General features: G+C 41.5%; 1 protein-coding gene across 4 annotated transcripts in view; it reads left to right on the top strand.

Moving 5' to 3' along the window:
* Positions 1–25,109, top strand: part of NFRKB (nuclear factor related to kappaB binding protein) — a 32,584-nt gene that overhangs the window by 2,150 nt on the left and 5,325 nt on the right. The window contains exons 3-24 of one of the 4 annotated variants that reach the window (XM_039878818.1): positions 505–656; positions 1,659–1,860; positions 6,272–6,399; positions 7,084–7,258; positions 7,844–7,945; positions 8,561–8,634; positions 9,477–9,561; positions 10,064–10,244; positions 10,517–10,625; positions 10,856–10,982; positions 11,228–11,293; positions 16,180–16,259; positions 16,372–16,415; positions 17,264–17,324; positions 17,719–17,893; positions 18,663–18,769; positions 19,164–19,287; positions 19,498–19,577; positions 19,738–19,958; positions 20,059–20,329; positions 20,899–21,111; positions 23,355–24,122. In XM_039878818.1, the coding sequence (XP_039734752.1) occupies positions 522–656; positions 1,659–1,860; positions 6,272–6,399; positions 7,084–7,258; positions 7,844–7,945; positions 8,561–8,634; positions 9,477–9,561; positions 10,064–10,244; positions 10,517–10,625; positions 10,856–10,982; positions 11,228–11,293; positions 16,180–16,259; positions 16,372–16,415; positions 17,264–17,324; positions 17,719–17,893; positions 18,663–18,769; positions 19,164–19,287; positions 19,498–19,577; positions 19,738–19,958; positions 20,059–20,329; positions 20,899–21,111; positions 23,355–24,122 (3,528 nt within the window). In that variant the 5' untranslated portion in view covers positions 505–521. Of the gene's footprint in view, positions 1–504; positions 657–1,658; positions 1,861–6,271; positions 6,400–7,083; positions 7,259–7,807; positions 7,946–8,560; positions 8,635–9,476; positions 9,562–10,063; positions 10,245–10,516; positions 10,626–10,855; positions 10,983–11,227; positions 11,294–16,179; positions 16,260–16,371; positions 16,416–17,263; positions 17,325–17,718; positions 17,894–18,662; positions 18,770–19,163; positions 19,288–19,497; positions 19,578–19,737; positions 19,959–20,058; positions 20,330–20,898; positions 21,112–23,354; positions 24,123–25,109 lie in introns of all 4 variants that reach the window. The other 3 variants (XM_039878817.1, XM_039878815.1, XM_039878819.1) reach the window with 3 other exon arrangements.

Genomic DNA, 25,109 nt, shown 5'->3' with positions numbered 1-25,109 from the left:
GAAAGAATGCTTAAAAGGCCCTCATTAAATAACTTATTGTTAGTGTCTGAGCTTTACTAATAGATGTGGATATTCAGTGAATTTTCTTTTGTGAAAGAACAGAATTAATTGCTAAAAAACCCAATTCTTAAAGAAATTACATTATAATAGATTATTGGCCTGGGAAGTCTAAATTATGGACTCTGCTGATCTGTTTATTTTTTAATCTCTGAGTCTCAAATGTAAAATGAAGTTGTAAGAAATTCTATAAATTTGAGAGTTATTATAGACGCATTCTAAGTAGTGAGAGACCTAGATAACATCTGAAAGTTGAGATGAGAATGCAGTGGTAGAAAGGAGAGAGAGGAGCTGTTTAGCTGTAGATAGGGTGTAAGGATAAGATCTAAGAATAGATTTGAGATTGAATATTTTCTGGGCCAGAATATTTTCTGAAGGAGCATGTCAACCAGATCCCTGGGATTTCTGCCTTTCTATCTCAAGATATAACTGCATATATTTGTCTAGATTACCTGTGGAACATAATGGATTCCTTGGACCATATGCTGACGGATCCCCTGGAACTGGGTCCATGTGGAGATGGCCATGGTGCACGTATTATGGAGGACTGTCTCCTGGGCGGCACCAGGGTTAGTCTGCCTGAAGACCTTCTAGAGGATGTAAGTTATAACATTGTCACTGTCTTTTCTTCTTTATCAGCTCCCCTATAGCTGTTATTCTAAACCTTTTTCATGCTCTACAAGTTTTTAGTCTTTTGTCCTCCCTTCTGTTTCATTTTGTACATTGCAGCCAGAGCGATTTCTGTCTTTTTTTTTTTAAGTGTAGTCTACTGAATATGGCGATTGAGAAAGAAATTATAAGCTACGTTCTGCATGTTTAATAACACGTCAGCATAACTTGATAATATGATGTAAGCCCTATTTTTAACAAGATAATTTTCAGCAATTAAAAAGAAGTTTTATATTTTAAGAGTAGAATTATGTGTTTACATTAAAATGATTACCCATGTTGTGAATCATGAAACAAAACCCAAATGTATTTGTTTCCATGAGGTAACCCGCTAGTACTTCTTAAAGTACATTGTTAATTGCTTGTGTAATTGTTCTCCCCTCCAGACTCTCTATGTATATATACACACAGTACTAGTCTGTCTTAGTATTTAGCACATAGAAGATATCCAGTATATAATTGTTGAGTTGGGAATGAACTCCATCCTGCTGTTCCTCACTCTTAGCAGGTGACCTCAATTCCTCAAGTTCTCTACTCCCATGTTAACTTTTCCTGCCACCATTTTAAGCTGAACTCAGATGTCTACCATCATATCCCTTGTTGGCAGAAAGTTTTCAAATGGGATTCTTTCTACTGAGATTATTTTCCTCTGGATCATTATTTACTGTTGGGTGTAAGACTGTGGTTTTACTAATCTGAGTTTTGAGAATTGAGTAAATATCAGTGGAATTTTAGGTTGTTTAAAAAACTTTAAAACTTAGATGGTGGTAATGGTTGCGCAACAGTGTGAATGTACTTAATGCCATTGAACCGTACATTTAAAAATGGATAAAATGGTAAATTTTATGTCATGGATATTTTACCACTCAGAAAAAACTTAAAAAACCTATTTTTCTCGTTTACTTTTCTCCTGCTTTTCCTAATTCTTCTAGCCTGAGATCTTCTTTGATGTGGTCAGCCTTTCAACGTGGCAGGAGGTACTGAGTGACTCTCAGCGCGAACACCTCCAGCAGTTTCTGCCTCACTTTCCTGAAGACAGTACTGAGCAGCAAAATCAGCTCATCCTGGCCCTGTTCAGTGGGGAGAACTTCCGCTTTGGAAACCCTCTGCACATTGCCCAGAAGCTTTTCCGAGGTGCGTAGCTCAACATTCTTTTTTTGATAACATTTTTTTTTTATGGTGACATTGGTTAACGAAATCCAGGACGTTTCAGCTGTACACTTTAAAATAAGGCATATATATGTCTACGCTTTGTGTTCTCCTTTCATAGTTAGATTTCTTTCTGTCACCACATATTCGACCCCCTTTACCCTGTCTGCCTCCCTACTTCCCCCATCCCCTACCCTCTGGTTCAACATTCTTTTTTTGAGAAGGGCGGAAGGTGAGAACACATTCACTTATGTGAATACTCCTTTCTTCATTTTATTCTGTTTATTTTTGCTTACAGATACTGAAGCAATAGAATGGTTTTGTGCAATACTTTGATGCCTTGGCCAGTGTATTTTTTAATAACATTTTTAACTTACATAGGAAATATATAAATCATGAGTGTATCACTCATTGATTTATTAAAATAAGAACTTAGCTGTGTAATCACCACCCACATAAAATGTTACTAGCATCCTAGAGGCACTTTTTATAACTAGTCTTTAAAAATTTTTAAAAACCCCTTATCATTTGCTTTATTACATGCACACGTGTGTATATGTGTGTCTGTGACACACTTGTGTGCAGAAAAATGACACTTCACCGCCAAGCACTTCAGCATGTATCTCTTAACAAGGATATTCTCCCACATAGTCACAGTCTATATCACACCCAAGAAATTTTGCATTGAGAAAATCATATAGAATATCCCATGTATAAATTTTCTCAGTTTTCAAATGTTCTCTATAGTTGCCTTTTAAATCTTGGACCAATTCAAGGTTTATACATTATGTTTGGATTTCATGTCTCTTAGCTTCCTGTATCTAAGGCCCTCTGCCTTTTGTTCCTCTTGTCTTTCAAAACAGACATTTTTGAAGAGCCTAAGTAGGATACTGGAATTGTAAAACATCCTGTTTTCTGGGGAATTGTCTTGTTTTCTCATGATTGGATTTCGGTTAACCATTTTTTTGCCAGGAATACTAAATGGGAGACGTTATTTTCTTTTCCGTCATCACCTCAGGAGGCAGATGATGTCAGTTTTTCCATTGGTAATGCCACGTTTGATCCCTTGGTTAAGTAGGTGTCTGCCAGACCTACTGATTGTAAGGGTACCTTTTTTTCTTTATAATTAAGAAGCAAGCTATGGAGTGATACTTGGGGACCATGTAATAATCTTATTTCCCAGAAGCCTTTGTTTTGCTCTTTGGTTTTAGCACCCATTGATAATCCTTGCTTGAATCAGTTATTACATTGGGAATTTAAAAATGGTTTGGGGCTACTCTTAAGTCAGAGTGTTCTCTGTCTATAGAGAGGAGCAGGGAAGCCTCTTCCCCTCCCCTGTTCTGAAGCAGTCCTTTGTTTTGGCAGGAGGCCCTGAAAGAGCATTGTATCTCCTTGAGTTTTATTAAACTTGACAACTTGACAGCTGTAGAAATGTGGAGCCTGGAGCCAAAAAGCTTATCATTTCAAACCTCTCATTATCTTAAGGGTTTAAGATCTTAAATCTTGGTTGGTTATTAGTTTAAAGGGGACTTCCCCTCTCTGGTCAACAGAGGTTTATTTCACTGAAGCCAGGGGCCTCAGGTGGGAATAAACTGTTTCTTCTCATGGAGCCTCTTCATTTTAGAGGGATTATGTCAGGGACCTTATGTAATGTTACCACAGTCTGTTTGGCTGTTATGTCTTTCCACAAAACAATATGATAGTATGGTAAGGGTACAAGCAAGGAGTGTCAAGGCCGGAATTTCTGCATATTTCACTCAGTCCAGTATCACATTTCAGTTCCAGTGTTGCTGAAGACAACTGTATTACTATGGTTATTATGATTTTCAGTCTTAATTAAACTATCATTGCTTTTTGGTATTCTTTTACCTTTGATTATATTTTCTGATTCTGTTTTAAATATTCACTTTTTCCTTGAGTTCCAAATGCTTATCAAACTCTCTTACCTCCTATTTCATAAAGGAAAAGATCATTCCTCTTAAACTCCAAATTCCCACTTCCAGCTTCCACCCCCACTTACTGCTTTAATTTCCATTCTGACCTCCTTTACTTATCTCAGAGGAAGAAGGATTTTTTTCCTTCTGTTTAAGAGTAACCTCTGCTCTTGAACCTTTTTTCTTTTACCTACCTCCTGTGGGGCCTTGTTTCCTCAGTTAACCTTTTTCTCTGTCCTGTGTATTCTCTCTACTTGGATATTCATTGCACTTGCTCTTTTTTTTGCCTGTAGATGTGTTTGGGGGTCTCATACTAAAAGGAGTTCTTAACCACCTGTTCCCTTTATTGTCCACTATCATTTTCCTTTATTTAAACTTCTGGAAACGTGTCTGTAGCTATCTCTTTCAGTTATTCTGCTCCTGTCCCCTTGTGGGCCAATAGAAATAGCACATAAACCACATTGTTTAATTAAAAATTTTCCGGTAGTTGCTTTAAGAATAGTAAAAGCAGTTTCATTAATTTTAATTATTTTCATAATAATTCAAATATTTTTTAACTTGGCATGCTCCAAATATTTTAACAGAGGTGTAGGTGTTGAGGAAACTAAAGACTGAAGGAATATAACTTTAAAGAAGTGCACCGGCAAAGAAGTAGAATATTAGTCCAATTTCTTTTCTTTTTTATAGTCCAATTTCTATATGTTTAACAGCATCAGTCACATTAAACTTTTGGCTCACTTCTTGAAGGTCAAATTTCCTGTTTTCCTACAACAGGTGCAGAAGGCGCAGCATAACATGGTTAACAGCTTGGACTCTGGAGCTAGACCACCTGGGTTCAAATCTGATTTCCCCTTTTATTAGCTATGTGACCTTGGCAAGTTATTTAACTTCTCTATGCCTCAGTTACTTCACCTGTAAAATGAAGGTTTAGCAGTACCTTCTTTATGGAGTTGTTATGAAGATTAAATGAGTTACTGTATGCAAGGCCCTTACATAGTGGCAGTTATGCGTCAGGTACTATTTTAAGTGTTTGCTTTTATTAGTTACCTTGGCTACTATTCAGGTAGTTGGAAAGAAAAGAAACACCTTGTACTTTGACCCCCTTATTTTAGCTTTCTGAGATTAGCTTCTCAATCTCTTCCTCTCAGTTCTCATCATAGCCTACCTGTTCAAATCTAATAGGTCTCAATGGATCTCTTAGACCTCTTTATCCGAAGCAGTGGTACCAGTTGCTCACGTCCAGTGATCTCCAGGTACCATGCTCAGTTGACCTCTGCATTGTTCCCCTTCCTGTCCCAGCATCCAAAGTATCAACAAGTCTTTCTTTCTCCCTCAAAAATATATCTCAAGTCTGTTTACTTCCATTCATTTAACCATTGTTTACTAATCAGCTAATATGTGCCAGATAGTCTTTGAGGTTCTGGAGATACAGTAATGATCTTACATTCTAATAAGGAAAAACATGATAAGTAAGCAAATACTTGTTGGTATTTAGAAATACCCAAGAATAAGAAAGGGTAAAGGGTAAACTGGGTAGGAGCTGTTTTAGGTACGATATTTGGGTACCTTCTCCAATGAGATGATATTTGAATGGAAACATAACGAAGGTGGGAAGAGCAAGCCATGGAAATACTGGCTGTTGGTAGGAAGCATTGCAGGCAGGGAGAGCTTTAAATACAAAGGCCTTGAGAAAGTAGCATATGTGGCCTGTTCAGGAAACAGCGTGGAAGCCAGTGGGGATGGGGCAGAGTGAACAAAAGGGAGACTGGTGGAAGACGAGGCCAGAGGTGGCATGAGACAGGTTATGAAGGGCCTTGTAGGCTATCTTTAGGGCCTCAGCTTTTCTTGAATGTGGAGGGAAATTGTCAGACCATTTCGTGCCACTCCTCAGCTACAACCTGCTCTGCTTTAGGCATCCAGCATTTCTTTAAGGTTTAGAACACGAGAAGTTCTTCCTTGTTTCAGGGTCTACTTTAGCACATACTGTTCTTCCGCCTTTCCTCCATTTTCACTTCTTATTTTAAAATTCCCATTTACTTTATTTTCTTCCCAGTTTTTCATTTCAAAAAATTTTAAGCACATAGAAAAGTTGAAAAATAATACAACAAACATTCATATAATTTTCACCTATGTTTATCAGTTGTTAACATTTTGCTACAATTGCTCTAATCAGGCCTCATTTTGTGTATTAGTCTTTAGAGATCCCTTTCCTGATTTAACTGTCATTACTCTATAGTTTCTTTAAGTTAATTTCCTAATAGTACTTAAGAGAGTCGAATATTATTTATCTGTTGACCTCTTTATTTTCTGTCCTCCGACTGGCCTGTAGGCTCCACATAGACATAGGTTATCTTCCCCATCATCCATACTGTCTTCCAGTTTAGAGGAGTTTACCACATTTTAAGCACACATTAAATATATGTTGAGTGATGTATATATAGTTGTATCTCCATTCTTTTAAGATGGACACTTTAACCCTGAGGTGGTCAAGTACCGGCAGCTCTGCTTCAAGTCACAGTACAAGCGATACCTCAACTCTCAGCAGCAGTATTTCCATCGGCTGCTGAAGCAGATTCTGGCTTCTCGGAGTGTGAGTAATGCTGGGAACCGGGTATAAAACATGAACTCGCAGATTTCACAACTCCAAGAAGTGATTGAAGTACAAAATACAAAAGATACCACTAAGAAAAAAATACTAGCAGTTGAGCCATCATACATTTAAGCTATACCATCTTTATGATCAGTTTTAAGATGTACCCTGATTTCAGAGATGTTAAAACATGAAAAAAGATATCTCTTAAATCGATGAAATATTGTAGCTTCAGTAGTTACCAAGATAAGTAAGTTGATTTCATGGCTTATTAAGAGAACCAGGTTGCTCTGGGATTGCTGTGTGAGAGCACACGGGCCTCCGAACGCGCTGACGGGTGTGCAGCACACCAAGCTCAGTGGCCCCGGGGCTGGACTAGCTTGGAGGTTCTTCGAGCCAAAGTGTTTCTGCCCCTCAGTGGTTTAAGCTTCAGTATGGAAATATTTGGGTGTCTAGTATAAGTGTTCATTCTCGATGGAGCAGTTCAGCACTCAGAATTTTCCCCGTGTAATCAATTCAGGCCCTTTTTTTTTTGGACACATTCATATAGGTGCATCTTCCTTTGTGATCTGAAGGGAGGAAATTGAGCTTGTAAAACAATGAAGAGAGGAAAATGTAGACTTAGAGATTGTACCAGCAAACGCTCTGATGGGTAGCGTGTACCCCCATCTGACCTCTTCCTAGGACCTACTGGAGACAGCCCGGCGGAGCGGCCCTGCCCTTCCCTTTCGGCAGAAGCGCCTTTCACCATCCCGCACCCCTGAGGAGCGGGAGTGGCGGGCCCAGCAGCGCTACTTGAAGGTCTTGAGGGAAGTGAAGGAGGAGTGTGGTGACACAGCCCTGTCATCTGATGAAGAGGGTGAGTGTCCTTGGGCACTTGGGGTAGCTGAGGTGTTGGAATTATACCAGCAGCTTGTTATTTGGTTGGAGCCAGTGATAGCCGTTTATCTCCCCAGCAAAGAAGTTATCCCAGTTGTCAGTGGTGGGGGTGGGGATAGTGGGACCCAGAGCTCCTTATCTTGGAGCACTAAGACATTACTGTTAGGTGGGGTGTGACTATATACCTTTTTTACCCTTGATGCTTAAATGGCACTTGAGTGTAGTTGAGACAAATCCCTGCATGGCAGGGCTCTCCACAGTAGGCCTGTCTAGTCCTATTGTGCCACTTGAGAGAACTGCTTTTCCCCTTACAGGAGAGTAGTAGTGACTGTTGGCCTGCTGCAATGCGACCCCATCATTCTGTTGAAGTCTCTCTTCCTGGAAGAGCCGTTTAAATGACCTAAGTGTGCTCCAGTTCATCTGGGGAAGGGTCAGAAAGAAATGGTGGAACCCTGGCTTCCATGTTTTTGGCTTACCCTTGTTGAACCCAAATGGCCACTTACCCAATCTCCCCTATTGGAGTCCACAGCCACGTTGGATTTACAAGAAAAATTTTCTTTTGAAGATCTCAGCTCATGGCTTCCGAGCTCTCCAGCACGTTCTCCTAGCCCTGCGGTGCCCCTGAGGGTGGTGCCTACGCTTTCAACCACGGATATGAAAACTGCAGGTGAGAACCAAGCTGATGCTGTCGACATCCTGGGAAATCCGAGTTTAGACCTGACAATTCCTTTAGAGGGAAGTGGGTACTAAATTTTTACCTGCCAGGAAAGCAAAAAGATGTTCTTTAAAATTAGGAGATTTGGAGAAGTTGTTGTGCAGTTTTACTTTTTTTTACAAGTGGGTAGACTTTTTTGCCCTCTTTGCTTTGAAATTGTTTTCTTAGGAGCTAATCAGCTGATATTTTGGGTTAAAGCAGAATCTTACAATAGCAACAGTAAGGGATGATTCAGTAATAGAACAAGGGGTAACCAGAGCCATAGCAGTTTCTTAGAATGTCTGTGAAATTAGAGAAGAATTTTTAGTTGGGATAGGAATCAAAGAACATTGAGAACCTTTAATGTGTTTTAGGGTCAACTTCCTGTTGACCAATGTATAGAAAAACTTCCGAAGAGTTGATCCCGTGACTGTTTCAAGATTGCTGATACTTGTAGTACCCAGAAGTCAGAAGGGAAACTCAGAGAAACACTAATTTTTGATTATGACAGATGACTAGAAAAATTTAAATTTCAGCATTGTGTTAGTGAATGACCTAGTTCATGTGGTTTGGTTCATTTTCTCTCAGATAAAATAGAGCTGGGGGACAGTGACCTGAAGATAATGTTAAAGAAGCACCATGAGAAGCGGAAACATCAACCAGTAAGATTGGGGGCAGGGTGTATATGGTCATTAGTGGTTTTCAGTCTCATATATCTGGTTTGGCTGTGGTAAGGAAGATACAGGTAGTCACTACTTAATTTCTGTTCCCTTTCCTTCTCATTATTAGAGGACAGGAGCAACCAGAGAGGTTAGTAAACACCAAAGATGTGATAAGAAGACCCATGCTTTGACTTTATAAGGCATGCTTAACAGTGTCTGACTTAATCTTTACAAGACTGGTAGATGAATCATCATATCCATTTACCACTGCTCAGAGAGGTTAAGGAGCTTGTCCTCAGCCTCGCAGCTAGTAAGTGGCAGAGCCAAGAGTCAGATCCTGTACTTTCCCACTTTTTACTGTTTCTGTTACTCCACCGAACTGAGGTACTGCCAATGCAGCCAAGCCAGAGCACATAGTAGAGGAAGGAAAGGTGGTCCATCTAAGGCTGAGCGGTGAGATGGGAAGTCCCACGGTGGAAATCAGAACTGACTTCTCTCTGTCTTTTCCACTTACTGTGATATTGGGCAAATCCCTTAAATTCTCCGAATCTCATTTTCAGACTGGAAAATAGAATGATACTTACTTAAGATTGTTTGAAGAGCACACAAAATAAGGAATGCAAAAGAGCTTTATAGACTATCAATGCCATGCAGTAGTTTGGAATTGGGTTCTCTATGCCCCAGTATGAGGAGCAGTAGTTTTAATCTCTGCATGTTTTTAATTCAACATGATTTTCTCAAGTGCAGGTAACAGCTAATTATCTGTTAGGTAAATTGGCAAAGCCTCCAGTTTTAGCTCTGTATTTGGGCTTCAATAGTAAATATCTGAATATTGCATCTAGGATCACCCGGACCTTTTGACAGGAGACCTGACTCTCAATGACATCATGACTCGAGTAAATGCTGGCAGGAAAGGTTCTCTAGCAGGTAAATGACATCATCTGTAGGTAGCCATCATCTGACTATGGTGTTAAATTATATGAGCCTGTCTACATGTTGCAAAAATAAATGAAATCATAGAATGTTTATGAAATTAGAGAAGAGTTTTTGATTGGGATAAGAATCAACGTTAAGAACCTTTAATGTATTTTAGGAGCAGCTAAGTAATTGAGGTGAGGTGATTTTTATTGACCATTGTATAAAAAAACTGGAGTTGATCCTGTGTCTGTTTCAGTAACCTATTGTTACTGCCTCTAATGGATTTATAGGTGGAAAATGAATATAAAATCACAACGACAGGTCTTTGACTTCTTAATGTGTTAATTTGTAAATCACTCATTGGGTTTGTTAAAAAAACTAAATGTCTTATTATTGAGACTTTTCTTTCTTTTATTGGTGGGCTTTGGGAAAATAATATGTTGATAAGACTCCTTACTCCCGGATGTAGAAAAAATGCAGTTCTGTGACTTATGTTGCTTTTTCTTCACAGCCCTATACGACTTGGCTGTCCTTAAAAAAAAGATTAAGGAAAAAGAGGAAAAGAAGAAGAAGAAAATAAAAATGATCAAGTCAGAGACAGAGGAGTTGGCTGAGCCCCTGAGCAGTACTGAAGGCATTGCACCTCTCTCACAGGCTCCATCTCCGCTGGCCGTGCAGGCTATCAAGGAGGAGTAAGTGAGCAACAGGGATTACTGCTCAAGAGCGAAAGGTTTAGCGGAGGGCTGTACCCAATATTGGTGCCTGGTGCGATCTGGTTTGTGCTGAACCTGTAAGTCCTGAGTCCCGGGGGTCCTGCTAGAGAAAGTGTATAGTATGGTGTTTTACCGAACTTTTTTTTTTTATTATTATTATTATGGGTGCCAGGAGGCTTGGAGGGCTTTAACCAATCTGTGGATGTGTTCTTGGTCTTTTTTGTTGTTCTTAAATTTTTTTCTCTCATTAGGCCTCTTGAAGACCTCAAACCTTGCCTTGGAATCAATGAAATATCATCCAGCTTCTTCTCTCTTCTGTTAGAGATCTTGCTACTGGAGGGGCAGTCTAGCCTTCCTGTGGTAAGAGTTTTGGAAAAGTTGGATGTACATCAAAGTTTTCAAGTTGTAGAAATCTTTAATGGTCTATGGCTTAAGAAGCAGAACTCTGGGTTCTTCCCAGAACCCTGCAGCTAACTTGCTTTGTGGCTTGGGCAAACTGGACAGGTACACCCCAGCTTGCTCGGACACATTCGTGGGATTGCTGGTGCAGTATGGAAAACTAACTGGGTTCTGCCTTTACTTTTCCACAGCTAGAGGAGCGGGTTTTGGAATGGCAGTCATCTCCCGCCAGCTCCCTCAATAGCTGGTTCTCTGCGGCCCCCAACTGGGCAGAGTTGGTGTTACCAGCCCTGCAATATCTTGCTGGAGAAAGTCGTGGTAAGGTACTTTTTTATGTAAGGTCAATATGTTTTCTCTCCCTATATGTAATTATTTCTCATAGCGAACTACAGCTTTGCTGGTTAAAACCACTGTGGCTTTGCATAATGCCATGCCTTGGAGGTCTCTGCTATCTTGATTCACTATGAAACATTCAGAAGTTGTTTCCGAGCTCAGGGATTTCGGTTTTTCTGAGTTTAGCACTCTGACCTGTGTGGCTTGTTTATGTAACCCATTTCTTGCAGCTGTACCTTCCAGTTTCTCTCCATTTGTTGAATTCAAAGAGAAAACCCAGCAGTGGAAATTGCTTGGTAAGTACTTCATACTACCTACCCATAACACTAGGTTTTTATTCTCTCATTTTCTCCTGTAAACTTTTTTTGCCTTCTCTTCAGTGGTATAGTTCAGTAGAAATTTGAAAAGGACAGTGTTAAATCTTATTTTGCTCAGAAAAAGACTCCTTCAAGACCCCTTTGGTACTCACGGTCTGCATTTCATCCTTCTCCTCCGCCTCCATTGGATTTTGGCTGAGGCTGAGGTAGAATATTCCTTCTATTACTATGCGACTGGTACTGGCTAAATTTAAATCTGCAGAGGTATTTCACAATAGAATCAGTGTTTATATTAACCATACCTATGGTTTTTGATTAATTTGTAGTCATGTTATTTTTCTTTTCTAAAAATGGGCTTTGTTATTGAGGATAATGTGCAACAAGATGTTGAATAGCTCTGAATAAGCTATTTCTAAGAAACAAGATCCTTATTTTTGTTTTAAGTTTATAAAGTTCCACTTTCTGTGTAAGTTGTAGTAATGTGCACCTGAAATAACTTGGTGACTGTTACCCGGTGATGGTGATAAGAGGAAAATCAAGTTGTTGACTTCCTGTGGAGATTCACAAACCTTTTTTTTTTTTTTAACTCAAGTGATCTGTGAAGAGAAGGTTATGCAAACAGTAGATTCATCCATTCTTACAACATTTATGTAGCTTCTAGGTATCAGGCATTGTGTTAGGTGCTGCGGGATATAATGGTTTGGAAGTTATAGACAGTGTGTTCCCCTAGTGGGTTTTAAGGTTTGGTTTGGGCAACAAATAGTCATTCAAATGAAATAACAGACTTATACATTCTGTAAGGGAAAAGTACCAGGAAGGATGGAAGTTATAATGAGTCATTGGTGTAGTCTGCAGTCAGTCAGGGAGGGCCTTCCTGAGGAAGGAGTATGTGAGCAGAAATATTGGTGATTAGAAAGGAGCTAGGCAGACAGAGGGGAAGGGCATTCCAGGTTGAGAAAGCAGTATCGGTCAGTGGTGGCAGGGAAGATAATCTGGGCCCAGGTTGAGAGAATGGATAAATCTAAGAAAGTTGTAGGTGGTAAAAGCCACAGGATTTGGTTACTAATTGGATATGGGAATGAAGGAAGATTGCTGTCAAGCCTTGCTTTGCTAGATTTATATCAAGAGGACGAAGATGCCATTTATTGAGGTAGGCAGCTGTGAAGGATGGTTCATACTTGAATGAGGGTGAAGATCATGAGTTTAATATTGGATGTGCTGAGTTTGAGCTGCCTTTGAGGCACGTAAGTGGAGATATTCAATAGGCAATAGGATATATGGGTTTAGAATACAGACCAGAGAGTCAAGGTAGAGAGTTGTTGGCAAATGTATAGCATTTAAAACTGAAGGCTTAGGGAGAACGTGTTAGGTGAGGAGAGAGGAAGGCCTAGGACTAAGCTTTGGGAAACTCCAAGGCAGAGAAGGCTGAGCATACGGAGAGCAAGTAACTGCAGAGTTAGGAGGAAACCGTGAGATGGCTGAATCTCAGAAGCCAAGGAATGAGAGAGTGGAGAATTGGGAAGTAGTCATTAGCCTTGATTGTTACTGAAAGTTCAGTAACATGAGACTTGTGGACTTGGATTTGTGGACATGGAAGAAACGATGAATTTTTTTGTAAGAGTGATTTCTTATTAGAATAGCGAGAGTTAAAAGACAGTGGTGAGCTGAAGGTGACTCCTGATGGCTGACTGTGCAGCTCTTTCCGACTATCAGCCTGGTGGCTTAAAATCAGCCATGGTGGGACCCTTACAGCAGGGTTGGCAAATGTTAAGGACCAGATGCTTGTGAGCCAGATGCTTTCTGTTGCATCTACTCAGCCCTGCCATCATAGTGCAGAGCAGCCGTAGACAGTATGTAAATGAACGGATGTGGCTGTGCGCCCATAAAACTTTGTTTACAAAATAGATGTCCAGTTTACTGACCCTTAATGTGCACCACAGACATCTGCAAATGCTTCCAGGCAGGGCCCCCTCTCCTGCAGCCAGTTATAGGTTTACCCTGTACACCACTGGTTAAAGAGACAGTGAACAAATAAAATAAATAAAATAAAATAAAAAATAAAAAAAAATATAAAGAGACAGTGAATCTTGTTAACCTAAAAATAAAAGTCTTTTCAAAGTAAGAGGCAATAAGCATTTATTTGAGATAAAAAAGCAAAGCTATTTAGGAAGCATTGATTCAGACACAAGCCCAGATGATGTTGCATTTAGGAGACAGGCAGAAGGTATTTATGAGAAAGGCAAGGGGAACAATTACATCAATAGAAGGAAGGTGTTTGTATTGGTGCAGATAACATAGTGAGGCTAATTCTAAATGATTTTAATTTTCAGTCTGGTAGTCATCAGTCCAGTAGCCATAATAACTGCTTTCTTGTTATCTTTGCAAACAAACAATTCTTTGGGACACAGTATTGCCTTAGGCCAAGTCCAAAGTTATTTTGCCCTGTTTTAACATTCCAAAGGTTTGAAGTGTAAGACTTGGAAGGCAGTTCCTCTGGCATGGCAGCTCCAGCTCCATTTTAAAGTGGCTCCATTATTTTTTTTTGACAATATAAACAATTTTTCTAGAGGTTTAGCAGGGGACGGGAGGTTTGTAAGGGGAACTTGTGACCAAGAGAGGTATTTTTTTTTTAATGAGAGAAACTTTGAGTTTTAGATATTGATGGAAAGAGTACAGTGGAAATAAGGAGGTTGAAAATACAGGAGAGAAGGGAAAATTTACCATATAAATTCCTGAGATGAGGGGAAGAGATTGGTCTTAGATGGCGGGAGGTAGTCCATGTCTTATAGTAGGAGGAAATAATGGAAACTCAGTAGTAGGCTTTTAGGTTTTATTGTGGAAAGTTTCAAGGAGTTTGGTCTGCCGGCTTTTCTGTTAAAGTGGGAGGTGAGAGAGGCGAGTTGGTTTGTTGTGAGTGAGAAGGGAGGTTGCAAAGAGTGGGGAAGAAGTATGGAGCATGGGAAATCAGCTCGACCAGAAGAATATTAGATTGCCAGGCAGTGTTGGGGCCAGTGGAGGCTGCTCGTCATTCATTTGTAGTGGCATTCTTTCCCTTTTTGTATGTTTCCTTGGCAGCCCTCAGCTGTCCGACCTAAGGCATGGAGAATGTGGATAGTTCAGAATTTGAGTTTTGCTAGATTGGAATGATGCAGATAGAGCAGAGGTATTAGGTATTACTGTATTGGTAAAGGTGTTATTGAGATGATGGCGATAGACTCTGAATTGAATGGGGGGAGGGGAGTGCGAAGGTAAGAGGCTAATGGGACTAGCAGTTCTCTTGAGTCAAAGTAATGTTTTGGTGGGAGTAGTTAAATAAGGAAGAAGGCTAGGTGATTATGGTCAGGGAGCAGAATGTGTGGACTAGTATAAAGGTTCTCAGCCCTGGCTGTGTACCCAAATTAGTTGGAGAGCTTTTAAAAAATGATACCTATGCCTTACCCACAGAGGTTCTGATTGTTTAGGGGAGTGGGGGCAGGCCTTGGTATTTTAAAAGTTCCCAGGTGATTCTTATTTAGAGCCAGGGTTCAGAAACACTGAATTAGGCGTTTTGAAGATGGACCAGTTTTAGGTAATGATAAAATCCAGTTGTGGTTGTGGGAACGAGTGGCTGGGGTGGAGTGGAAGAGGTCACCAAGGTCACAGAACTGAGAGGTTAGGCTATTGGATGGACCATCTGTATGAATGGCAGTTACCCAGCATGAAAACAGGAAGTGGATTGGTGAGGAGGAATGACTAAGTCAGTACCTGTGAGGAGCAGGGGACAAGGTAGGTACAGGTGGATGGTAAGAGCCTTAGGGACCAGGCTTTTGTTTGATTGTGATTTTCTAGAACAGCTGGAGAGAAATAGCCTGGCATCAGAGGTTGAAGGAGGAACTTAACTCTGAAGGACATGGCTGTGAGAGAATAGCCAGCATACCCAAGGTAGAAGGATTAGTGAGAACCAGATTTCACACCAGACAAGGAAATAAAAGTTGTCGAGAAAAGTGAGTATTGAGAGAAGAGGATTAGGCTGTAGGAGAATTTATTGATTATGAAGTAGCATTTCTAGAAGACAGAATGGGAGTAGTGGGAGTCACCCCTGGGTAAGAAAGTTCAGCGCTTTCTGGGGTAGTATTGTGCATTGACTAGTGAAAACAGTAAGAGACCATTATGAGGTTATCTCAGCAGCCTTTGAGAAGGGTGGGCCCTGGAAGATGCCTTCTTCACCCAAGCAGACTTGGGTGACGTTGGGTTTCCGTGGCTCCTAGTCTGGGCAGAAGACATAGGTATCATCATATGATAAGTGCCAAAGGAGGAGTCTGAACAGAGTGATAGGGGAGGAGGGCACAGAGGCAAAGTCCTCATCTCTTTCTAAGGCAGGTCAAGGGCAATCAAGCTTTTCCTCTGCCTTGGGGCCACCTTCTTGCTGTTCTGTGCATAGAATGCCTTTTGCCCCAATTAGCCAGAAGAAGACCCCCCAAGATTAAGATAACTTCCCTAGGTTAAGCTTTCTTAACATCCTTTGTGACACCTACCACTTTTTGATTTTATAATTTATGCTCTTTCCGCACTTGACTGCACACTCCGTGAAGCAAGAGACCGAAGTCACCGAGTAACTCTAGTGTGTAGTGTCTGGCACTCAGTGACTACTCAGCAAACACTTACTGAGCGAATGATTTAATTAGAGGACATCCAAGAAGGGTGATCCAGGCAGACAGTGATGGAGGGGCAGTACAGGCTGAAGGGATAGTGTGTGCAAAGGACCATTGCTGCAGGTCCTGATAGGTTCTCTCTCTGGCGTAGATATAGCAAATAAGGAGAAAGTGGGGTCCTGACTAATACCTTACATTGTTTTATTATTATTTTTTGCCCTTTAATTCTTATAGGCCAGTCTCAAGATAATGAAAAGGAATTAGCTGCACTCTTCCAGCTGTGGCTGGAAACCAAAGACCAGGCCTTCTGTAAGGTATGATTTTTGAGAAATATCAGGTCTTTCTTAATTGGATTTTCAGAGCCCTTTATTTAGCCACAATTTTTTTAGTCCATTTACCTGTTAATGTCTTCCTTTTCTCCATCAGGAAAATGAAGACAGCTCAGATGGCATAACCCCTGTTCCTCGGGTGTGAGTATAATACGCTAATGGTGGGTGGTGCTCTATGAAACCATAGTGTAAGGTACTGCTATGGTTTTTCTAACATTTCTTTTTAGAAATGTATTAGAACTGTAATGGACTTTAGAGAACCCTGGAGTCCACTGGTTCTTACCTGCCTCAGCGTACCTGAGGAGGGCAACACCCTGCCATCAGTAAGTGTGGCTCCCTGAGGAAAGGATTCTGAATTGGGAAGGGGATTGCGTAGAGGGGGGTGGGATCTATCTTGTAGGTGGGCATACTTTTTTCTCTGAATTCCTCTCCAATTTCCATTTGAGAATGATTCATATAATCCATCTTCATCGGTCACCTATAAAGAAATTGGGACATGATGTTAAGTGGCCTGCTCAAGGTTAGTGTCAGGACGCAGGCTGGAATCTTGACCTCTAGTCCCGAGCTCTTTGTATCATATCATCTCATGTGACTGTTTTCAGCCTGGTATGGTGCCTTTTCTTTTCCCCATGTTTTGTTGAGATATGATTGGCATATAACATTGTGTCGATCTGTTACATGTATCTGTTGTGAGGTGATTACCATCTCCATCACCTCACATAATTACCAATCTTTTTTGTGTGTAAGGTGAGAAAATAATCATTAAGATCTCTTAGCAGCTTTCAAGTATATGAAACAGTATTGTTAACTGGAGTCACCATGCTGTGCATTAGACCCCCAGAACTTTTTCATCTTATAACTGGAAGTTTGTGCCCTTGGAGCAATAGCCGCCCATTTCTCCCATCTGCCAGCTCCTGGTAACTACCATTCAACCTCCTGTTTTTATGAGTTCAGTTTTTTTAGATTCCACAAAATTCTTTATGTTCCAGAAGGACTGACTATGTGGTGCGGCCCAGCACAGGGGAAGAAAAACGAGCTTTTCAAGAGCAGGTAAGAAACAGCTGGAACCCATTGTGAACCTCTGCATCTGTGAGGTCATGCAGAGAGCAGCTCTCCTCGAGTCCAGATTCTTAGAGAAAATTCACATCTTTAACCTTAGATATTCTGTTAGGATTGTTTGTTAGGGACAGAAATGGTGTGAGGAAAGGCAATGAAAAATGTTTTGATGACCTTTACTTCTAGATAGCAAAATATGTTTATATTTATCTCTTTGTCCCTTTGCTGATGACTGGCATTTTGGAGATCATCTTTTTCCCCCTGTAGTTCGGTCAATATTCCTAGTAGAATAGCCTGTTTCCTTCTCATTTTAATCTTTCCATACAATAGTATAGGAGCTCTAGGGAGAACCGCACTAATACTAGCCTTGTACCTTTTCTCTTGGTAGGAACGTTACAGATATAGCCAACCCCATAAGGCGTTCACCTTCCGCATGCATGGCTTTGAGTCTGTAGTGGGGCCTGTGAAGGGTGTGTTCGATAAGGAGACCTCGCTCAACAAGGCTCGGGAGCACTCTCTGCTGCGCTCTGACCGGCCTGCCTATGTCACCATCCTGTCTCTTGGTATGATCACTTTTTTTCCTCTTGTCAGCTGTACCCACATCCTCAGGAATTTAGGAAGGGGGGAATTCTGTCCCCTAGAGATTTATCAGAAATCAATGTTTCTTCCCCAAAGTCTGCACTCCAATTATTTTCATTCAGGAATTATACACGGGCCAGCTAGTATAGGAATTTGCTTCCTCCAGACTATGATTCTTTTAAAGATGAGGTTTTTAACCTTTTTTCGTGTCATGAACCTCTTTAGTATTTTGGTGAAACCTGTGGACTCCTTCTCAGAATTATGTTTTTAAATGCAAAAAATAAGATGCATAGAGTTAAAAAGAAATCAGTCCTACTGAAATAGTTTTCAAAATAGTAAAACAAATTAATCGTGCAGAAATATGTTTTTATCATATTAAATAGCGAGATTTACTAGTAGATCTTATAACTCCTGTAATTTCCAAATAGTGATGCATGGAAATGATATTTTAAGTTGTATGCGACAGCTGTAATGTGATATGAAAGTATCTGATATCTCTTACAGCACGGCCAAGATATTGTTTGTTACCTTTGTTTATAATAATTCTGAGATGTGATGGAATTACAATCTTGGCTAAATGTGAAGAGTGTATAGGAAATTGTCCCTAGAGGGCAGTGTCCACTCAGGGCTGAGACTTAGTAAGGTAGAGAAACAACCTCAGGGAACTTCACCCACCAGAGCAAGGACAGGAAGAGTTTCCCTCAGGAAAAGCCCTGCTTGACTCTTGGACTTCTCATTTTCTGATGTCATCAGTTCGAGATGCCGCAGCTCGGCTGCCTAACGGAGAAGGTACTCGGGCAGAGATCTGTGAATTGCTCAAGGACTCACAATTTCTTGCACCAGATGTGACCAGCACTCAGGTAGGATGAAGAAATTATTTTTGTTTTGTTGCAGAAAGGTTTTCAGAGAATTTACAAGGAAATTTGAAATATAATAAAAAATTTAAAAACCAATTAAGGAGAAAAGAAGGATATCTCGAGAAATGCAAGCAGTGATAACCTAAGACTCTTGCTGTAAGTGAAGCACAAATTAGACTGTAAGCTTTCCTTCACCTTCTGCTAAAGGTCTTAGTTCACCATCTCCTTCATTCTCTCAGGAGCCTAAGTGTTTCCTGTTTTGCCAGGTGATATATAGTGCATTATTGGTGCCACCAGGCTAAGATAAGATGTTTATCAGCTGTGACTTAACACCCAGTGATTTTTCTCCAGTTTCTGAATCTAACTTGTCCTTTATCCCCTTTGTTCTGATTCTTAGGTGAATACAGTAGTAAGTGGTGCACTGGATCGGCTGCATTATGAAAAAGATCCATGTGTGAAATATGACATTGGACGGAAGCTATGGATCTACCTGCATCGTGACCGGAGCGAGGAAGAGTTTGGTGTGTGAGACCTGGGCAGTGTGTCCAACTAGACTAGGGATGCTTCTGACTTTCTGCCCCAACTCCATTATGCTCTTCACTGACATTCAGGCGGGACAGGATTGTAAAGGCAGGACTTAGCCCACCAGAGAAGCCTTGGCTCTTAACGAAACTACCTTCTTAACTGTGCTGGGAGTAAACTATTGCTGAAGCTTACACTTTTGTTTACAGAGCGAATTCACCAAGCACAAGCAGCTGCAGCTAAAGCCAGGAAAGCCCTTCAGCAAAAACCCAAGCCGCCATCCAAGGTGGTAAGTGACCTCCTGAGAGCATGTAGCTTAGTGGTTTTGGGGATGCTGGCAACTAGGCCTTCCCTGAGCTCAGTGCATCTGGAACCATAAGGGCTGTGCCTTCCCGTAGTGGGCCTTCGTTAAATCTGCCTGTGAATTTCTCTTTCTCTTCTGCTTGTAGAAGTCCAGTAGCAAGGAGAGTTCAATGAAGGTGCTTAGCAGTGGCCCTTCTGACCAGAGCCAGATGAGCCTCAGTGACTCCAGCATGCCACCTACTCCAGTCACACCTGTGACCCCCACAACTCCAGCTTTGCCTGCCACTCCTATCTCCCCTCCGCCTGTATCGGCGGTCAACAAAAGTGGCCCTACTACTATCTCAGAACCAGCTAAATCTAACTCAGGGTAAGCTCTTCCATTTCTTCTGTAGCTTTCTCCCTCCAAAATCCTTTTATATGCATGTCCTAAGTTGATTGTTTTTGTTTCTCCCCGATTCTCCTCATAGTGTTCTTCTGGTATCTTCCCCGACAATGCCACAGCTAGGAACAATGCTTTCTCCAGCTTCCAGTCAGACTCCACCAAATTCTCAGGCTGCTGCCCGTGTTGTGAGCCACTCTGGCTCAGCCGGACTACCGCAGGTACGGGTGGTAGCCCAGCCTAGCCTGCCTGCTGTTACTCAGCAGTCAGCAGGGCCGGCACAGACATTGCCACCGATGCCAGCAGGACCACAGATTCGAGTTCCGACCACTGCTACACAGACCAAAGTTATGCCCCAGGTAAACAGGGACAGTGGACCCAGAGGAGGGCTGTTGATCAAACGGGCAGTCTGGGCAAGGACTGAAGAGCCTTACATTATTGCTCCTGCTGATGTTTATCACAGGAACTCATTTAATGTTCACAGCTAGGTAAGCATTTTTATAAGTTGTATTTTACCTGTTGGGGATCAGAACTTCTGAGAAGTTTAGTCATTTACCAAGGGTTGTAACAAGTCTCTTGGAGAGGTGGGATTAAATCCAGACCCGTGACTCTAAATCTCAGGTTCCTTCCATTATGCCTCTATTCTTAGCCATGCCATTAACTGGTTGTGTAGTTTTAGAGAAAAGTTTGATCTGCCTCAGTTTCCTTTACTGTAAAAAGGGTATATTTGTCCTTTGTGTAGGAATAAAACGAGATGTTAAGTGAAAGCATTTTGAAAATTAAAATAAGAGGTGCTACATTATAGAGAGTAGTGAGCCTTAAGCGCTCTTAGATTAGAAGTAGTTTTAGAGGCACACTTCCTGGGTGGTGGCGTGCTGGTCTACATCTTAGTGTCTAATTAAGCTCTCGGCCTCATGCTATGAACTAGACAGTAATGGCCACCGTTCCAGTCAAAGCTCAGACTGCAGCGGCCACTGTGCAGCGACCAGGACCTGGGCAGACGGGACTCACAGTGACAAGCCTCCCTGCCACAGCCAGCCCTACAAGCAAGCCAGCCACGAGTTCTCCTGGGAGCTCTGCTCCGAGTGCTTCCACAGCCACTGTCATTCAAAATGTTACCGGACAGAACATTATCAAGCAGGTCAGTGGGATCCAATTCCCTTGTCCTGAAGCAGAGGACAGCAGAGATCTCAGCGATTTGTGATCTTTGCTCCTTAGCTCACAGGCATTTCAAGTCTGAGTTCCCACCAAGGGCAGTGCAAGCTCTATAGATGCTGAAGAGATTTTTTCTGTTCCTTTCCATGTAATTCAGATTTAGTAGCCGAGTTTATGGATTTGGAGGAGACTCTCCATGAAATAATTTAGATAAATTTATATACGTTATTGGCATTTCATTTTACCATTAGTAAAAGAATACATCTCTGCTTTCTTGGTTGTGAATATGCAAGACTAACAATTGAACTTCAAAGAATTGTTAGGCAGAATAGCAACTAGTACTGATAGGAGTGTTTAATATGTGCCTGCACTGTGCTAAACATTTTATAAATCTGAAATAACTTCATCCTCATAACACCATGGAGTTGGCACTTTTCTTATCCCCTTTTTACAGATGAAGAAAAGGAACAACATGATGATAAAATGTTTTTTTTATTTTTATTAAACGAATACATGTTAAGTGCTTTTTGTGTGCTAGGTCACTGTCCAGAGTATTGGAGATTTAGTGGTATATTACACAGACTAAGTCCTTTCTTTGTGGAGTTCATGTTCATGTAGAACTAGAGGACAAGCAGGTATAGTAGGGGCTCTGAACAATAGTAAGTGGGAGGTGGGGTAGAGAGTGCAGTATGCTGTTTAGGGTGATCAAGAAGGCCTGTCTGTGGAAGTGGCATTTGAGAGAGATGAATGAGGTTGGAGAGAGTGCCATGTTATGATTAGCTGGAGATAAAGCGTTCTAGGAATAGGAAGAGCAAGTGAAAATACCTTGAGTCAGGAATATGTTTGAGGAATACCAGGAAAGCCGTTGTAGCTGAGGCTTAGTAAGCAACTGTGGAAGTGTTAGGACGTGGTTGCTTGAGAGGTCGCCACTGGTTAATCATGTCAGACTTTGATTTTAATTGAAATGTGGTGGGGAACCATTGAAAAATTGTGAGCCAGAATGACTCAGTGTAGTTTACACTTAAAGAAACCCCTGGGTGCATAGAATTGATTTTAGGAGTTAAGAGTGGAAGCAGGGAGACCAGGTCAGAGGCAGTTGCAGCAGTCCAAGTGAGAGGTAATGCTGGTTTCCTGTGAGTGGTCATCACAAGTGGTAAGAAGTGCTGGGATTCTGAATATAGGGTTGAAGGTAGAGCCCTTGTGATTTTCTGTTGGTTTGATTATGGGGTCTGAGAGAAGGGAGTCAAGAATGACTCCTTTGGCTTGAGTGACTGGGTAGATACTGATGATATTTTCCGAGATAGAAAGCGCTGAGATGTGGAGGCCTTGTAAGGCAGACCCAGAGAAAGGCGTGCTCTTGAAGTTAGCACGTGCATCAAGTGTATGAAAGTGAGTGAGATGAGGCCTAAGAATTGACTAATTGAATATAGGTAATGAGTGAACTTGACTGGGTCCAGTGGATTAGTGGCTTTTTGGGAATGAGTTCAAAAGCGAATGTAAGGCAAGGAAATGGAGATGGTGAATATAGGTAGTTTTTAGAGCAATTTTGCTTTTGAAGAAAGTGGTGAACTGGGACTGGAGTCGAGCAGAGTGAAGTGGGGCAGGGGGAGGGAGATGTGGAGTGAAGCAAGGTGTTTGTTGTATTTTAAAATGGGAACTATTACAGCATGTTTGCATTCTGGTGGCACTGGTCCAGTAGAGAGAGGGGAGATTTTTCAAGTGACAGAGAAAGCCCCTGAGGCTAGAAAGGTTACATCTATTACACATGGGAGTTTGGCCATGCTAATGCTCTCAAAATAACGGTCAGCACAGCTACAGACAGACATTTTTGAGACAGTTGGGGAAATGTGAATATATGTTATCAGATAATAATAGGTGATTATTTTTTAATTCAGAAGTCCTCTTCTAGGTTAGGGGCGTGTACAGAGGCATTGATCAGCAAAGTAATATATACCGGTTTACTTTAAAATATCTCTGTTCCTTCTTCCTCAATCCCTAAAATAGGGAAGGATAGTTAAAGCAAGATTGAAAAGTGATAACTTTTGAAGCTGGGTGGTAGGTACATGGATTTGTTCTACTGTTCTCTTTGTGAATGTTTATCATTAAAAAAAAAAATTAGAAAAATGTATGAAACACATACACCCATGAAATGGAGGTTTGCCTAATTATGTTATGTAACTAATGTAGCATTGTGAATCCTTTGGTCAGTGCCGTTTCTTCCCCACCCAGGTGGCAATCACTGGGCAGCTTGGTGTGAAGCCCCAGACAGGCAACAGCATTCCACTCACAGCCACTAACTTCCGTATCCAGGGTAAGGATGTATTGCGTCTGCCACCCTCTTCCATCACCACAGATGCCAAAGGCCAGACGGTTCTGCGAATCACACCGGACATGATGGCCACGTTGGCCAAGTCCCAGGTTACCACAGTCAAATTGACCCAGGACCTCTTCGGGACAGGAAGCGGTACAACAGGCAAAGGCATCTCTGCTACTTTACACGTCACTTCCAATCCAGTCCATGCTGCTGATAGCCCTGCCAAGGCCAGTTCAGCCAGTGCCCCTTCATCCACTCCAACAGGTACCACTGTGGTCAAAGTGACTCCTGACCTCAAGCCAGCAGAAGCCTCGAGTTCAGCTTTTCGCTTGATGCCAGCACTTGGTGTAAGTGTGGCAGAACAGAAGGGGAAAAGCACGGTGGCCTCTTCAGAAGCAAAGCCAGCTGCCACAATCCGCATCGTGCAGGGCCTCGGAGTGATGCCTCCCAAAGCAGGCCAGACCATCACAGTTGCAACCCATGCCAAGCAAGGGTCCTCAGTGGCTAGTGGTTCTGGAACTGTTCATACTTCTGCAGTGTCCTTGCCCAGTATGAATGCTGCTGTATCCAAGACTGTGGCCGTGGCTTCTGGGGCTGCAAGCACCCCTATCAGCATTGGCACAGGAGCCCCCACTGTGCGGCAGGTCCCTGTCAGCACCACAGTTGTTTCCACGTCCCAGGCTGTGAGTACCGTTGGTGGTGAAGAGTAGCCCTTCTGCTTGGGGAACTTCTCTTTTTAGTAATGGAAATTAGAAGCCCTGTCTTTATCACCTCATTTGACCCAAACAGGCTTATTTATTAGTAGGTTTTTTATTTAATTTTGAAAGAAATTTTTGAAAGTAGTACATGCATATGTTCTTTTTTTTTTTTTTTCCCAGTAGGCAACCCTTGGCTGACCTCACAGATTACAAGGGCCTTGTCAGCTTACAATCCCTTATTTTTTATTTTTTACGCCTACATCACCTGGTCTTCCTAGGTGATCTCGCATCCAAGTACTAACCAGGCCTGACCCTACTTAGCTTCCGAGATCATATGTTCTTTAAAAATATTAAAACAGTACAGAAGTACATAGAGTAAAATACAGAATTTCTTTCACCACTCTCTATAATTCTCCCTTCACGAGGGCTAATTACTGTTGGTACTTTGGTGGCATTTATTCTTCTAGTCCTTTTCCTGAGTGTTTTCATACATATGCACATAGTTTAACAAAACACTATGTATTGTTGTGGATTGCTTTGTTTACTTAAAAAAATGTCTTGGGGATTGTCTAGATCTTCCACAGATACTGACTACATTTTTTTTCACAATACTGTGGTAGTCCATAGAAGGGATGTGCTTTAACCATTCTTTTAAAGGGCACACTTTCACTGTTAAACCAGCACTACAGTGAATGTTCGTATGTGTATGTGTGAATATGTATAAGTTTTTTTGGAGCAAAGGTGCCTAGACTAGGCCAGGGAAGTATACATATTGGAAGTTTGGATACTCCAGTTGTGCTGCCAAAAAGGCCATACCATCTTATACTCCCATCAAGTCCTGTTTCCCGCCCACCCTAACCAGTGCTGCATATCATGTCTTTAACTTTTTGTAGCTAGCTGACTGGTGACATTCAGAGTTCTTTTTCTCTTTTGTTTCCCTCCTCTGTAGTGAGGTTGACCATCCATTCCTGT

Source organism: Pteropus medius, unplaced genomic scaffold, assembly GCF_902729225.1.
Source record: "Pteropus medius unplaced genomic scaffold, Ma_sr-lr_union100, whole genome shotgun sequence".
Taxonomy (NCBI): Eukaryota; Metazoa; Chordata; class Mammalia; order Chiroptera; family Pteropodidae; genus Pteropus; species Pteropus medius.
Note: the sequence above shows the minus strand (reverse complement) of the source record. Positions and strands in the feature narration are given on the sequence as shown.